Source organism: Melospiza georgiana, chromosome 10 (genome assembly GCF_028018845.1).
Source record: "Melospiza georgiana isolate bMelGeo1 chromosome 10, bMelGeo1.pri, whole genome shotgun sequence".
Classification (NCBI taxonomy): Eukaryota; Metazoa; Chordata; class Aves; order Passeriformes; family Passerellidae; genus Melospiza; species Melospiza georgiana.
This window is the reverse complement of record NC_080439.1, coordinates 1,751,022-1,765,892: the sequence shown is the minus strand read 5'-3', so window position 1 is coordinate 1,765,892 and position 14,871 is coordinate 1,751,022. Positions and strand designations below refer to the sequence as shown.

At 52.2% G+C, this 14,871-nt stretch overlaps 1 protein-coding gene and 1 long non-coding RNA gene across 2 annotated transcripts; both read left to right on the top strand.

Annotated features, from left to right (window-relative positions):
• The first annotated feature begins 1,222 nt into the window (after positions 1-1,222).
• LOC131087483 (uncharacterized) lies at positions 1,223-4,287 on the top strand. The gene is made up of 3 exons (XR_009114894.1): positions 1,223-1,295; positions 3,196-3,227; positions 4,188-4,287. It is a non-coding gene; the product is annotated as an uncharacterized LOC131087483 (long non-coding RNA).
• Positions 4,288-4,293: 6 nt separating this feature from the next.
• CARD8 (caspase recruitment domain family member 8) lies at positions 4,294-14,612 on the top strand. The gene is made up of 13 exons (XM_058031191.1): positions 4,294-4,331; positions 4,817-4,867; positions 6,141-6,188; positions 6,280-6,323; positions 6,435-6,484; positions 7,561-7,781; positions 8,872-9,122; positions 10,221-10,355; positions 10,592-10,730; positions 11,787-11,840; positions 11,933-12,016; positions 12,559-12,828; positions 13,599-14,612. Coding segments are annotated over exons 5-13 (1,176 nt in total). The 5' UTR covers positions 4,294-4,331; positions 4,817-4,867; positions 6,141-6,188; positions 6,280-6,323; positions 6,435-6,482; the 3' UTR covers positions 13,619-14,612.
• The last annotated feature ends 259 nt before the right edge of the window (positions 14,613-14,871 follow it).

Below are 14,871 nucleotides of genomic sequence, written 5' to 3'. Positions count from 1 at the left end.
TGAGGGAAATACCCCAAACCCCACATCTGAGCCCCCCTTTCCAAGGGACACAAACACGGGTGACTTTGGGGGGGGGTGTTCCCGGCCTGGGAGGAGCCGGGGCTGGGTGAGGGGTGCGAGGGGCATGAGGGGTGTGAGGGCCGTGAGGGCTGTGAGGGCTGTGAGGGGTCTGAGGGGTGTTGTGAGGGGTGTGAGGGGTGTGAGGGCCGTGAGGGGTGCGAGGGCCGTGAGGACTGTGAGTGATGTAAGGGGTGTTGAGAGGAGTGCGAGGGCCGTGAAGGCTGTGAGGGATGTGAGGGGTGTTGTGAGGGCCGTGAGGGGTCTGAGGGGTGCGAGGGCTGTGAGGGATGTGAGGGGTGTTGTGAGGGCCGTGAGGGGTCTGAGGGGTGTGAGGGGCTTTCCCTGTCTGCAGCTCTGGAATTCCCCTCTCCCAGGGACTGCAGGGATGGGGGCAGGTGCGTGCCCAACACTGTGGGGGCTCCGGGGTTTATTGCACTGCTGAGAGGCTCCGGGACCTTCAAAACGCTTCTGGTTAAGAGGTTTTTATTCCCTTTTTATTCCTCTTTTTATTCCCCTTTTTATTCCCTTTTTATTCCCCTTTTTATCCCCCCCTTTTTTTTTTAAGATAAATAAAGAAGTCTGAATACGCTGCAGGTTTGGGGTGGTTTTTCCCCCTTCCTTTTATTTTAACTTTTTTTTTTTTTTTTTTTTTTTTTTTTTTTTTTTTTTTTCCTTAAACAGCTCTGCCAGCAGCAGGCAGATCCTGACGTGTCCCCGGGCAGGCTGGACAAGGCTTGGAGCAACCTGATCCATGGAAATTGTCCCTGCCCATGGCAGGGAGGGTGACATGGGACGAGCTTTGGTGTCCCTTCCCACCCAAACCATTACAGTACGTGTAACAACACAAATATCCTAATAATTAACACGGAATGCGCCCAGAACATGAAAACTATCTGTTTATGAATGAATTACATCATGAATTTTTATTTGAATTATGAATTTTTTGACATTATTGATTTTTTGACATTATGAATTTTTTGACATGATGAATTTTCATCTGTTTATTTATGAGTTACATTAATGAATTTATGAATGAATTACACCGGCTATACCTACACGGAGGGGGGTGCGACCGACACCGAGCGCCGACGCTGATGGGGAAGCGTAGGGGGCGTGTCCGCGGGGGGGCGTGTCCGGGGCGTGTCCCGCTGGCCCCGCCCCCCACGCGGCAGGACGCGGCCGTTCCCGCTCGGTGCCGCCGCTGCGATGTCCGGCCCGGCTCCGGAGCCCGACAGGTGAGCGGGGCTGGGCCGGGCCGGACCGAACCGGGCTCGCTGCGCCCCCCGAACCCCCCGAGAGCCCCCCGGACCCTCCTCCCGCCCCGCGGCTGCGCGCCCTCCCCGCCACCCTGCCCGCTATTGTCGCCTCCAGCTGCCCCCTGCACCCTCCCGCTGCCCCCTGCACCCTCCCGCTGTCCCCCTGCACCCCCCCAATGCCCCCCTGCACCCTCTATACCCTCCCCATGTCCCCCTGTCCGTCCCGATGTCCCCCAGCCCCGCCCCCGCATCCTCCCATCCCCCACCCACCTGCATCCCCGCATCCTCCATCCCCTCCCGAGCGCCGTTCCCGGGGCACCGGAGGGTCCCTGCCGTGCCCGGCCCGTCCCGGTGCGCGCGGGTGCCCATCCCGGCCGTGCACCTGCAGCGGGGCTGGCTCCGAGCCGGGGCCGCTCCCCCGCCGCCGCTGCCGCCGCAGACAAAGCGCGGCTCCCGCTCCGCCCCGGCTCCCCCCGGGCTCTCCCCGGCTCCCCCCGGTGCTGCCGCAGCCCCGAGCGCGGCTCTTGTGTTTATCTGCCCGAGCGTTTATCGCGGCGGCAGCCGCCGTGCCCGTTCCCAGCCCGTGTTACAGTTATTTATGTGTTAGCGCCGTGCCCGCCGGCCCGCTCGCTGCGTTGTTGTTTCTGTGTTTTCTCCCTCCTCCCCTCCCCTCCCCGTTCTGCGCCGTTTGCCAGCGCGGGAGGAGGGAAATGCATGCAGCTGGAGGGGCTGGAGGGAAGCGATGCCGATCTTAGCAAGCCAGCACTTGGTGGAAGGGTTGAAGGGTTGCACAAACACTGCCTGGCGCGGCTGCCGGCCCTGGGCAGCATCCAAATCCTCCAGATAAATAAATTTACTCTTTTTTTTTTTTTTTTTCCTCCAAGATACAGTTTGGAAGAGCAAACTGTTGTGTAATTTCTTGTGGGGGAAAAGCTTTCCCACTTCTTCCTGCCCTTGACCCAGAAAGTTTTGCAGCCCCTTTGCTGTGCATTGCCAGGACGCCCCAGCTGAGCTCCTCAGGAACCCTCACTCATTGATTTTCCTGCTCTGCCATTCCCATCTATTTACTTCTTTTTCAATTCTGTGGCCGAGTGGCCCAGTGTGGTGATGCCCACTCGTTCCAGGTGCACTCCAGGAGCTCCCAGGGTGGCCAAGATCAGCCCCCAGAGCTCAGCAGCTCCCACATTTCAGCTTCACCATCCCCAGCATCTCTGGGATTGCACTGTGACCTTCACAGCTCAAAAAAAAACCTGCTGGATGCTTCTCCACCTGAGCAGGGCGGAGGCTCTGAGAGATTTCCTGGTGCCACCAGTGCAGTGAGCTGGATGTCACCTGCTGCTTTATGGTGGCTGCACCCAGGGCCATCCCCTTCCTCAGGGCAGCTTTTCCGTGCTGGCTCTGCCTGGCAGATGTCGTGGAGCTCCTGGAAAAGGTTTCCCAGCAGGATTTCAATTCCTGGATGATTCACACAGCAGGTTTCCCCTTTGCAGGGTGGATGGAGGCTGGTGTGGGTTTGCCACAGGTGGCTGTGCTGCAGAACAGAGTTTATCTGTCTGGGTCTCCTGCTTGCCTGGGGATTGCTTGGATTGCTCCCAAATCCAACGGGCACTGGCACGGGCTGCTGGTGCTTGGCACAAAGGGCTGGGAGCAGGAGCTGGTGCCAGTGGGAATTGTGTCCAGGTGTGCCCACGGTGCCAGCAGGGAGCCAGGGCAGGGCTGGTGCTGCAGGAGGAAAATGGGGAATGCCCAGCCCCAATCTATCCCCCTGCATTCCCGGGGCTGGGAGCGGTGCCAGGGGAGGGAAGCTGGCAGTGCTGCCCCTGTGGCAGCGTGGGGAGGGCTGGCAGAGCTCTCACGTGTGCCTGCTTTTGTCTTCCAGCGGGGCTGAGTCCCTCTCCTCCGATGAAAAAGGTACAGGGGCCTTGGGAATGGGGGGGGGGGAATTCTGAAACTGGCTTTAAATCCAGCTGGAAAGGTACAGGGACCTTGGGAAGTGCCCATCTTTTGGAATGGGAATTCTGAAACTGGCTTTAAATCCAGCTGGAAAGGTACAGGGACCTTGGGAAGTGCCCATCTTTTGGAATGGGAATTCTGAAACTGGCTTTAAATCCAGCTGGAAGGGTACAGGGATCTTGGGAAGTGCCCATCCTTTGGAATGGGAATTCTGAAACTGGCTTTAAATCCAGCTGGAAAGGTACAGGGATCTTGGGAAGTGCCCATCTTTTGGAATGGGAATTCTGAAACTGGCTTTAAATCCAGCTGGGAAGGTACAGGCATCTTGGGGAAATTGGGAATGGGAATTCTGAAACTGCCTTTAAAAACCAGTTCAAAAGGTACAGGGATTTTAGGAAGTGCCCATCCTTTGGAATGGGAATTTGGAAGCTGGCTTTAAATCCAGTTGAAAGGTACACTAATTCTGGGAAATGCTTATCCTTTGGTATGGGAATGGGAATTCTATAATGGGCTTTAAAAAACAATTGAAAAGTACACTAATCCTGGGAAATGCTCATCCTCAAGAATGGGAATTCTGAAACTGGCTTTAAAAACCAGTTGGAAAGGTACAGGGATCTTGGGAAGTGCCCATCTTTTGGAATGGGAATGGGATTCTAAAATTTGCTTTAAAAACCAGTTGAAAATGTACAAGGATTTTGGGAAATGCCCATCCTTTGGTATGGGAATGGGAAATCTATAATGGGTTTTAAAAAACAATTGAAAAGTACACTGATCTTGGGAAATGCCCATCCTTGGGAATGGGAATTCTCTAACTGGCTTTAAAACCTTGATGTAAGCCCTTTGTGGATTCCTTTGGTTTTTATGCTGGTTTTTAAAATGCCTGTTCTTTTGTTATTTATTCCCTTTCTCTGAGTGCAGAATTGACAAGAGAAGAGTTAAATTCCTCTCCAACTCTTCCTCCCTGCCTTTCCCTTGCAGAGGTGACTCCCAATGGCATGGAGGGATCATCGGGATCATCGGGATCATCGGGATCATCGGGATCGGCCGAGGAGCAGCCCGAGGGTGAGCCCACCATGGCTCAGGGGTTTGGGATTTCCTCACTCCTGCATCCCACATTTCCCCCCCAGCCACATCCCCAAACACATCCCTGCCTTCCCAGTGCTGGTTTCTCCCCAAATGACGTTTGTAGGAGTAATTAATTGGTGCCTCCACACGAGTCACAACTGGTGGGACACGCAGCTCCCACCAAGGCTGCTCCCACCTGCCTTGGGAAACCACAATTTAGCTGGGATGTGCCATGGGTGGAGCTCCAGAATTATCCCAGGTTGTGTAAAACAGGAGAATTCAATATTCTGAGCAGCCTTCAGAAGGGCCTGGGTGACCCCACATCTCCCCTGGTGTGGGATTTGGGATTTGATGCTCTGATGTTTTTCCTGCCTCTGTAGCTCTTTCTTTTCTGTTCCGTTCTCTAACCTGCTGCCTGGCCTGATGGATCCAAACCTCTGGGTGGATCCTGGACTCACATTCCACCTGTCCCTGTTTTTAAGGAGAAGCCAGTTCTGAAGACAGCTCCAGCAGCAGCTCAGAAGAGGAGTCAGGTGAGCAGGACATTGTGATTTATTTATCTGTAATCCCTTTTTTACAACTGATGTTCAGTGTAAACCAGCTGCTTCTCCTGGGTATAACCTCACAGTTATTAGGGAATGTTAGCTCTGATTGCTTTCCCATGAATTTATTTGGGATGCAGTGGTTTCCTACCACTGAGCAAAGGGCAGCAGCTCGTGCTGCTTTCACCACACAGACACAGCACCCCAGACACAATACCCACGGATATTTTTACACCACAGCAGTTTTCCAAACACCAAGAGGCCATAAATTTCCTCAAAAGTTGGCAACAGAACTGGACAAACAGGATGGACAGGAAAAGAATGAAAGGAAGTGTTTGCTGTCGGTGGGTTTGCGCTTCCATGGATCTGCTGCCAGCAGTTGTGCTGGGTTTATGTAACACTGATAATTTAACAATCCCAATGGTTTTGCTGGGCAGATGCAGAGGGGTGGGGTGGAGGAGGGCTGTGGGTCAGGGTGGTTTGTTGTGCCTGTTTCCCCCTGCCCAGCAGCAGGAAGGCAGGAAGGATTCCAGGCTGGCCCAGCCTGCAGCTCCATCTCTTTGGGAAAAGGAGCTGCTGGAGAGCATCCCTAGGAAATGAGGGCTGGGAATGAGGAGCTCCCAGAGCTGGGAGTGTTCCTGGGGCTGTTCCAGCCCTGCTGGGGCTGGGGCACACAGCCAGGGCTGGCTGCTGCCTTCCTGCCTCTCCCAGCCCTTATCCCAGGGGGGATTGGGGTTCCAGGGTAGCTGGGACAGCTCCAGCATCCCTTTGGCCTGGGATGGGGAAGCAGCTGATCCTGCAACTCCCCTGCTCCCAGATCAGCCCTCAGGACGCAGCCTTTGGCCTGAGGTCTCAGCTCTGCTGGAATTCCATCCTGCTGGGTCCAGCCAGCAGAATCCAGGCACTTTCAGATCATTCTGGGCACAAACACCCTGCAGACAATGTGGTGTTTTTTTGGGAAAGCTGTTCCCAGTTTCCGTGCTGGGGGCTGAGCTTTGTCCTTGGCACCACAGGGCTCGCCCCAGGGTAAATCTTTTCTTAATCCCTGTGAAAAGTCCCAGGAGTTTGGGCAGTTTAGGAGCTTTTGGCAAATTTGTATCCTGATGTTCAGCCTCACCCCCAGGCTGTGCAAAGCCTGCAAGGACTCGGGAATGTTCTCCTAAGGTGGATTTAGGCAAATGGAGTTGTGGGGCAGTCCTGGGTGAATGTGGGAGCAGAAACCCCCTGGACATGGAGATATTTACTCCAAACTCCTTTTTCCTAGATGAAGAACAGGAGGAGAAGGAATCCCCACCTTACTGCAATGAGTCAGGTAGGAACAGATCTCCTGAGGGCTTTTCTTTTATTCCTGGCTGTTTAATTACTTGGTTTTTCATGAGCTCATCTTTCTCTTTTCCCACTAGGAGGGAGCTGCTTGCCACCCTGTGAGCACTGCAGGAATGAAAATGTAGGTTTGTGGGGAAAGAAACACCCACTTACTTTGCATGAGATCATTTGCAAACTGTAATTCTGCTCCCTCCTCACCTTTTTAAAGATTTTCTTTTTTATCTATTTCCAGGACCAGAAGGAGCAAGTGACCCCCAGGAGACTTGCTGGAGGACAATTCATGTATGAATTTTTTTAGTGTAATGGGTTTGAGTTTACATTGTTCTCACCAAGGTGCTTCAGTCTTTGGGTGGGCAAACAGTTCATTTGCTGCACAAATGCATTTGGATCTATACTGGAGGTATAAATCCTTAAAAATCACAATTTAGAGCCTGTGCTGCCTCCAGATCCTGGTCCAAGACAACTCCTGGGAGGGTTTTTCAGGATGCTGCCTCGTCCTGCTGCAGTAATGAGCACAGGCCCATTTTCATGTGCTTATTTCAGCCTGGCTGCACAGGAGGCATCTTGCCCTCTTCACCCTCCCCTTTAGCCCTGTGTTTTCCTGGGGTGCAGCACTGTCCCCCCTCTGTGTGTCCCTGTGGGATGTCCCTGCAGGACGTGTCTGCTGGGTGTGGGTGTTACCCACAGGGAGCACTGGACACGTCACTGTGTGTGATGGTGCTCTCAGGGGTCTGAGGGAAGAGATGAGGATCTGACTCCATGTTTCAGAAGGCTGATTTATTATTTTATGATATATATTACATTAAAACTATACTAAAAGAATAGAAGAAAAGGTTTCATCTCAGAAGAATAGAATAGAATGGAATGGAATGGAATGGAATGGAATAGAATAGAATAGAATAGAATAGAATAGAATAGAATAGAATAGAATAGAATAGAATAGAATAGAATAGAATAGAATGAATAACAAAGGTTTGTGGCTCAGACAGAGAGTCCAAGCCAGCTGTCTGTGATTGGCCATTAATTAGAAACAACCACATGAGCCCCAATCCCAGATGCACCTGTTGCATTCCACAGCAGCAGATAACCATTGTTCACATTTTGTTCCTGAGGCCTCTCAGCTTCTCAAGAAGAAAAAATCTTAAGGAAAGGATTTTTCATAAAAGACGCCTGTGCCCTTTGCATGAGAGCAGCTCCCAGCACAGGAAGTTTTATGCAAAACTCTCCTTTTGCATAGGCTGGGTGAGCCCTGAGCCGTTTTTGGCAGCCCCAAAGCAGCCTGGAGCTCGCTGTGGGCTGGGGCAGGGCGCGAGGGAAGCCCTGGGGCAGCTCCAGGCTGAGCTCCGGTGTCTCTGCAGGGTGCAGCTGGACGCCGAGGGCTCCTACCAGTGCAGCAGCACGGGGCTGATCTTCGAGGTGACGGGCAGGGCCAGGATCTCGTACTGCCTGCTGTCCTGGAGCAAGTTTGCCCGGCTGGTGCAGCCGCCCTGGATCGTGGGCGGGCCGCTGTTCGACGTGCGCTGCTCGGCGCCCGGCGCGCTGCTCTCCATCCAGTTCCCGCACTGCCTCTGCCTCGGCGGTGAGCGGGCACCGAGGGGATGGTGCTGCCCGGGGCTTACTTACACACAGCAACGAGATGGGGCTGCTGCTGAAAGCACCTCGAGCTGCTTCATTTTCCAGCATCAGTCTCATTCCAGGGCTGTGACAATGGGAAGATGCCAGCAGCTCACGTTCCAGGCAGCAGGCCAAAAAACTTAATGTTACAACTTACTTTATAAGCTTTTTGACCAAAGCAAAAGCACATTGACAGTAGTTCTATCCAACCACTGTAAGCACATGTAGCTTTGGTTAAACAATGCTTGCTTATTTCAAATACAATATCTGCTTGTGAGCCTTAAAACACAACGCACAAAACTCTATTATTAAGATTTAACCTTCCTAATATCTCACTAGATAAACTTTCTGCAGCTTAGAGAGTTATTCAGACAAGTGTTAATACACAGGCCATTGTTCTATTTGTCCTTGCTTTTCTACATTTTACTTAATTTTTCTGCTGACCAACGTCATGGCTGCTGCTTAGCTCCAGTCACAGTTCTGCTCTCTCTGGGGTCTTTTGCAGCTTTCCCAAACCCCTCTGATTTTATGGATTCCCACAGGGGGCTGCTCTGGGAGGGCAGGGGGCTGCTGGGGAAGGCAGGAATTATTAGAATAATAATTCTAGTATTGTGTTATCAGCTGGCTGACCCCAGGCTGTCCCCAGCTGATCCTGGCTGTCCCCACTGATCCCAGTCTGTCCCCAGCTGATCCCACACTGTCCCCAGCTGATCCTGGCTGTCCCCACTGATCCCTGGCTGTCCCCAGCTGATCCCACCTGTCCCCAGCTGACCCCAGGGCTGTCCCCACTGATCCCATCTGTCCCCAGCTGACCCTGGCTGTCCCCAGCTGATCCTGGCTGTCCCCAGCTGACCCCAGGGCTGTCCCCACTGACCCCAGGGCTGTCCCCACTGATCCCACACTGTCCCCAGCTGATCCTGGCTGTCCCCACTGATCCTGGCTGTCCCCACTGATCCCAGGCTGTCCCCAGCTGACCCCAGGGCTGTCCCCAGCTGACCCCAGGGCTGTCCCCACTGATCCCACGCTGTCCCCACTGATCCCAGCTGTCCCCACAGGTCAGGGCTCTGGCGTGGCATTCAAGGTGCTGCACATCAAGGGCGGTGGCGCGGCCATCGAGCCCTCGGCCGAGTTCTCGGCGTCGCACGTCAAGTGGGTGGTGAGCTCGCTGTCCCCCGTGGGGCCCCTGATCCACAGCCAGGAGCCCCTGCAGTACCACGGGGCCGTCATCCTCTACAAGGCCATCGACGAGCACCCCTCGCTGTCCTTCTGGGTCTACCTGGCCACCAACAACGACTCCTTCATCAAGGTACGGCCCCCATGGGAGCTGCCCCCGGGCCGGGCGGGTGGGTGGGTGAGGAGTGCTGGTTCCAGCTTGAATTCCATCTCATCCCACCCCTGGATGGGCAGGGACGCTGTCCACTGTCCCAGGCTGCTCCAGCCCCAATGTCCAGCCTGGCCCTGCCAGGGGTAGCCACAGCTTCCTTGCTAATTCAATCCCAGCCCCTCCCCACCCTCCCAGGACAATTCCATCCCAATATCCCATCTAAACCTGCAGGCTTTGAATTTGAAGCCGTTCCCCCTTTTCTCTGTCACTGCATTCCTTCTAAATTGTCTCTCTCTGAGCTTTTCCATTTCCATTCTTTATCCGAGTCACTTCTCCCAGGTGACAAGAGGAAACAGCCTCAAGTTGTGCCAGAGGAGGTTTGGATTGGATATTAGGGGAAATTCCTTCAGGAAAAGGGGGGGCAAGCATTGGAACAGGCTGCCCGGGGCAGTGCTGGACTCCCCAGTGAAAATTTGGGGATTTGGGAAAGCAGCTGACAATGGATTCATCCATGTGCCACCAACTCTCCAGCTGGCAAGGGTCACGTCAGAAATGAGCTCTGAGAGCAGAGAAAAGAGAGGCCATGGGAGTAACTCTGGATAAAATTCCAGCTTCAGAAAATTTGCCAGCTTCAGAAAATTTGCCAGTTTGAAAATTTGCGTTGCCCTGCAGTGGGTTACATTATTAATTAGGAAATTGGGTTTGTGGGATCATTCAGGAGCTCTGGCAGGAGCAGGACTTTAATTCACCCTATTACAGTGAGGACAGGGACAAAAACCTTCCTTTTACTCAGCTTGCAAACTCTCTTACCTGATTTCACCCCTGTGGCAGAACAGCTGCAGGGGTTTAGTGATGCTTTTTGAGCATTGTGGTTATTCCACAGCTTTCTGCGAAGTTTGTGGAGCAAGCTTCCTGCTTGCTTCAAACTTCTCTGGCCCCAGCTTTACAGGGCTGTTCTGTAAAGCTGGGGCCAGAGAACAGCCCAAGGAGCCTCCTGAGCACAGCTTTTAGATATTAATTCCTTTACTGAAACGAGTAACATTGAAATATTAAGCTTGAAATGGTGTTTTTAAATTCTAGGATATCTCAAAGGCTGTAAAACACTCGAAAAGGAAATTTGTTCAAATTGAAAAGCCCCCTGTATGCCAAAAATTACTGCAGGAAGGAAAGAAGTACAGACTGATCTGTGAGCCAGAGGCTGAAATAACTCCTGAGGTGAGTCCCTTGCACAGCCCTCACTTCTGCACTGCAGCTTCCCTGGAAATGGGCCACAAAGAGGAACCATTTCCCTCATGGACCCCTAAAATTTTGTGATGAAATCCTGATGCTAAAGTCAACAGCAAAACTCTGGGGAAATGAGTTTGGTTCAGATCTCTCCCAGCAGCCAGTTGCCTTCTCTTTTGTTTATTTTAGGTAAATATTTACGTTTATTTTCTATTTCTGTTGTGCAGGAGATTGAGTTTGTTGACGGGTCACTGCTGAAGCTGAAGAGTTACTTTGAGGTGTATTTGGAGAAGCCTGATGACTTCGCCCTGTCCCTGGTGGAGCAGGACTCGTATGAGACTGTGTGGAAAGCCAGGCTGAGAGAGAGTGAGTCCTTGGGAATGGGGAATGGTCAGACCTGGGAGAACCTCAGAGCCCACCCAGTGCCACCCCAGGGACACTTCCACTGTCCCAGGTGCTCCCAGTCCCAGTGTCACTGCCAGGGATGCAGGGGCAGCCACAGCTGTGCCAGGGCTGCCCACCCTCACAGGGAACAATTCCCAATTCCCAATCTCCCACCCATCCCTGCCCTCTGGCAGTGGGAGCCACTCCCTGTGTGCTGTCCCTCCATCCCTTGGAAATTGTCTCCCTCCATCTCATCCCCAGTGACGTTGATAGTAGAACCCTGAAAATGTTAAAGATAGAACTCTGAAAATGTTGGGCTTTGTGTTTTCTCAGATCAACTGCACCTGCGTAAGCAGGATGACAAATGATATAATTGTTATATGTGATGATTGTTTAGTAATTAAATATAATTGTTATATAACCATAAGAAGAATCATGAGAAACTATATTGGAAATTTAAGGGGGCTAGGTTTTGTATGTAATAGAACAATGTAAGTTTAATAACTAACATGAAAGGTATATAATGATAGAATATAAAAACGTGATTGTCTCGGATGTATGGTCGGAGTCAGATTTGGGTTGTGACACCCCGATTCCCAGAGCTCTTAGTAAAAGCACTGCATATAATCCCTTATGTGATTATGTGTATGTGACTAACAAGGTCACCCCAAAGCTTCTCCTGTCCAACAATCCCAGCTCTGCCAGCAGAGATGCTCCATCCCTCTGCTCATGGAATGGTTTCATTAGGAACTTAAAGACCATTCAGTTCCATCCCTCCTGCATATAATTCCATAAATCATCCATAGGATTGCATAATATAGTAAAAAATTGCATATTATTGCATTATAACTTGCAATCTCTCTTGCCTGTTTGGGCCTGCTGCAGCACGTGGAATAAAAGGGGAAAAATCTCCTTCTGTCAAGCCTGAGGGGTTGGAATTTACCTTTTGTGGGTTCCAACTTCATCCCTGGGAATTCTTGGTGCTGGGGCCCAGCCCTGGGAATTGCTCAGTGACATTTGCTGCTCTGCCCTCCCCAGGGGATTGGATCCACTATGACCAGAACAAGAACGAGCAGAAGAGGAGCACAGGCAGTGAGTGATGACCCTGCAGGGTGGGAGCCCTGGGCTCAGGGACAGCAGGGACAGCAGGGACAGCAGTGACAGCCCCTCTGCTCCCTCCCCAGGTGTGAAGAGGAGGAAGCCAGCCCTCAGCATCCTGGAGGAAGAGGGGCTCCACAGCAAAAAGCAGAAAACTGGCAGCACTGCAGGTGGGAAAGGCTGGGAAAGGGCCTGGCTGGGATTTGGTGTCCTGGGGTTGGAGCTGAGCTCGGTTTTCAGAGGTTGTTCCCTGTGGGATGGCCCAGGGCTGGGGAAGAGCAGCTGGAAAGGTGTCTGGGGGTGATGGTGGCAGTGGCTGGACATGAGCCAGGGGTGGCCAAAGAGGTCCTGGGTCAGTGATTGTCCCCTGTGCTGGGGCTCCCCCAGCCCTGGGGCACTTTTGGGTTCCTCACAAGGACCTGGAGGGGCTGGAGCGTGTCCAGGGCAGGGAACGGGGCTGGGAAAGGGGCTGGAGAATCCTGAGGGAGCTGGGAAGGGGCTGGAGAATCCTGAGGGAGCTGGGAAGGGGCTCAGCCTGGAGAAAAGGGGGATCAGGGGGGCCCTGTGGCTCTGCACAGCTCCTGACAGGAGGGGACAGCCAGGGGGATTTGGGATCTGCTCCCAGGGAACAGGGACAGGAGCAGAGGGAACGGCCTCAGGCTGGGCCAGGGGAGCTGAGGGTGGATTCTGGGGTAAATCCAATGTTTTTCAGATGAAATGGGAGCAAAAAGCTTGACAGACAAGCAGCTGCTGGTGATTGCCAAGCTGCTGGACCGGCACTGGAGGGAGATGGCCATCGAGTGCCTGCAGATGGAGATGAAGGACATCGACGACATCCGCGCCTCGGAGGACGACGTGACCATGCAGAAGCTGCTGCTGCTGAGGAAGTGGAGAGACAGGGAGCAGGGCCAGGGCACTGCAGAGGCTCTGCAGAGGAGCCTGGGGGAAAAAGCCACCTACGAGATCCTGCAGGCACTGCGAGGTATCAGCCTGAACCCATCCTGACCCAGCTGGGGTTGGGAATTCCATCAGGGAATTTACCTGGGGGAATTTACCTGGGGGAAAAACCTACGAGATCCTGCAGGCATTGCAAGGTATCAGCCTGAACCCATCCTGACTCAGCTGGGTTGGGAATTCCATCAGGGAATTTACCTGAGAGAATTTACCACCTACGAGATCCTGCAGGCACTGCAAGGTATCGGCTCCCAGGGAATGAACCCATCCTGACTCAGCTGGCGTTGGGAATTCCATCAGGGAATTCCATCAGGGAATTTGCCAAATCACCACTGCACCGTTTGTTCTGGAGGTCAGAATTGTCTCCCTTCCACTCCCAGCAGTGACTTTATTTCTTGTGGTGTTTTTGTCCCTCAGGGATGGGTACAAAATGAATATTTTTGCCCCGAGTGTGGAGAGCACTCCCAGCATGACCTGGGTGTCCAGAGCCGTTCTTGGGATTTCCTGGAGGTCCTAAGAGGAGCTGTTTGGGTCTTTACTTCAGGAATGGTTAATTAATGGTTAATTAACATCTTCCCTGATGGAGAACTTGCTGATTCCATGATTAAATCTCCCTGGAAAGAACCTGGCTGGAAAAGATGGAGAGCTCTCCCTCTCCGACTCTGTGCCACAGCCTTGTGCTGCCTCAGGGCAGGGAGTTTTTTATACATTTATTTTTTAAATGAAAGATTTTTAACTCCAATTTGAGAGGAGCTTTCAGAGATCCCACAATCCAGGTGTGTTTTTCCTTTCCCTCAGGTTTCCTGGCTCAGAGCTGAGCCAGCTGGAAGGAGCAGGAGGAGGAAGAGGAGGAGGAGGAGGAGGTGGGAGCTTCCCAATCCAACCATTCTGCTCCCCTGGGATCCTCAGGAATGTTCCTGGTGGGAAATCCAGGCAGGATCCTCCAGAGAAACGTGAATGGAGTTTGGCGTGGGCAGGAGCCACTTCCAAGGCTTTCAGGAGAGCTGGATCCCAGAATTCTGGGCTTCCCCCCGGGCAAAGCCGCTCCAGGAGGACACAAACACTGGGAGAAGCCACTTGATCTTTTTCATCACCTGGAAAAGATTTTTATTTCCTTCAGGGAAAAACAGGGAGAAGAATTCCCCTGGAACCTCTCACCCCCTTCCAAAGCCACTGACCTGCCAGAATCGTGAGGTGTGTTGGATTTCTCATGGATCAGGGAAGAATAATCCGGAACTTGTACCAAATTCCTTGGCGTAATCACTGTATATGTGGAATTACTGTACAGATCCTGTGCATCCAGTCCTTGTCAAGCTGTGGTTCTGCTTCCTGAGATTCCCAAAGATGGGAACACCACTGTGAACTCCAGGCAGCTCGGAATTTCCCCGTGGAATTTCTTCTCCCCTCTTTTCTGTATAGCTTGTCACCGTTTTTTACGTTTTGTAATTCCTTTTTTGTATGAGAAACTTTTTATAATTCTTTTTAATTTTTTTTTACTTGATTTATTTGAACTTGGATAGAATTTAGGTTCTTAAAAATGTGAGGAGCTGAAATCCCTGTGCTGCAGGATAGGAAGAAAATTGGGAAAAATGGAATTTGCAGAAGAGAGGAGTGACCAGATCGAGGACTGTCTTGTTTTTAAGGCTGTGGGAGACTTGGGATCATCTTCCTCTGTGTATGTTTGGGAAAGGAAAACATACTTTTGAAAAATAAGGATTAAACAGGAAAGATTTCCATTATTTCCATCTGAATTCTCATTTTTGTTTTAGTTGGATGAAGTGTTGGGAAGTTGTTGATTTCCTGGGAAGAGGAGGAGGATGGAAGTTGTTCCTCAGCCTCTGGAAAAGCTGGAGGTGCCACCAAGGGCATCCAAGGGGTTTTTTGGGGATGGAAATCCCAAAATCTCCCATCCCATTCCAACCCCTGCCAGGGGCAGGGACACCTTCCCCATCCCAGGTGTTTCCAAGAGGGAAACTTGGATTTTGAAACCAATTACAGGGAGGTGCCTTCCCATGGCAGCAATATCCAAAGTATTGCAAAGGATTCATGGTGGATCCCAAGGAACAGAAAA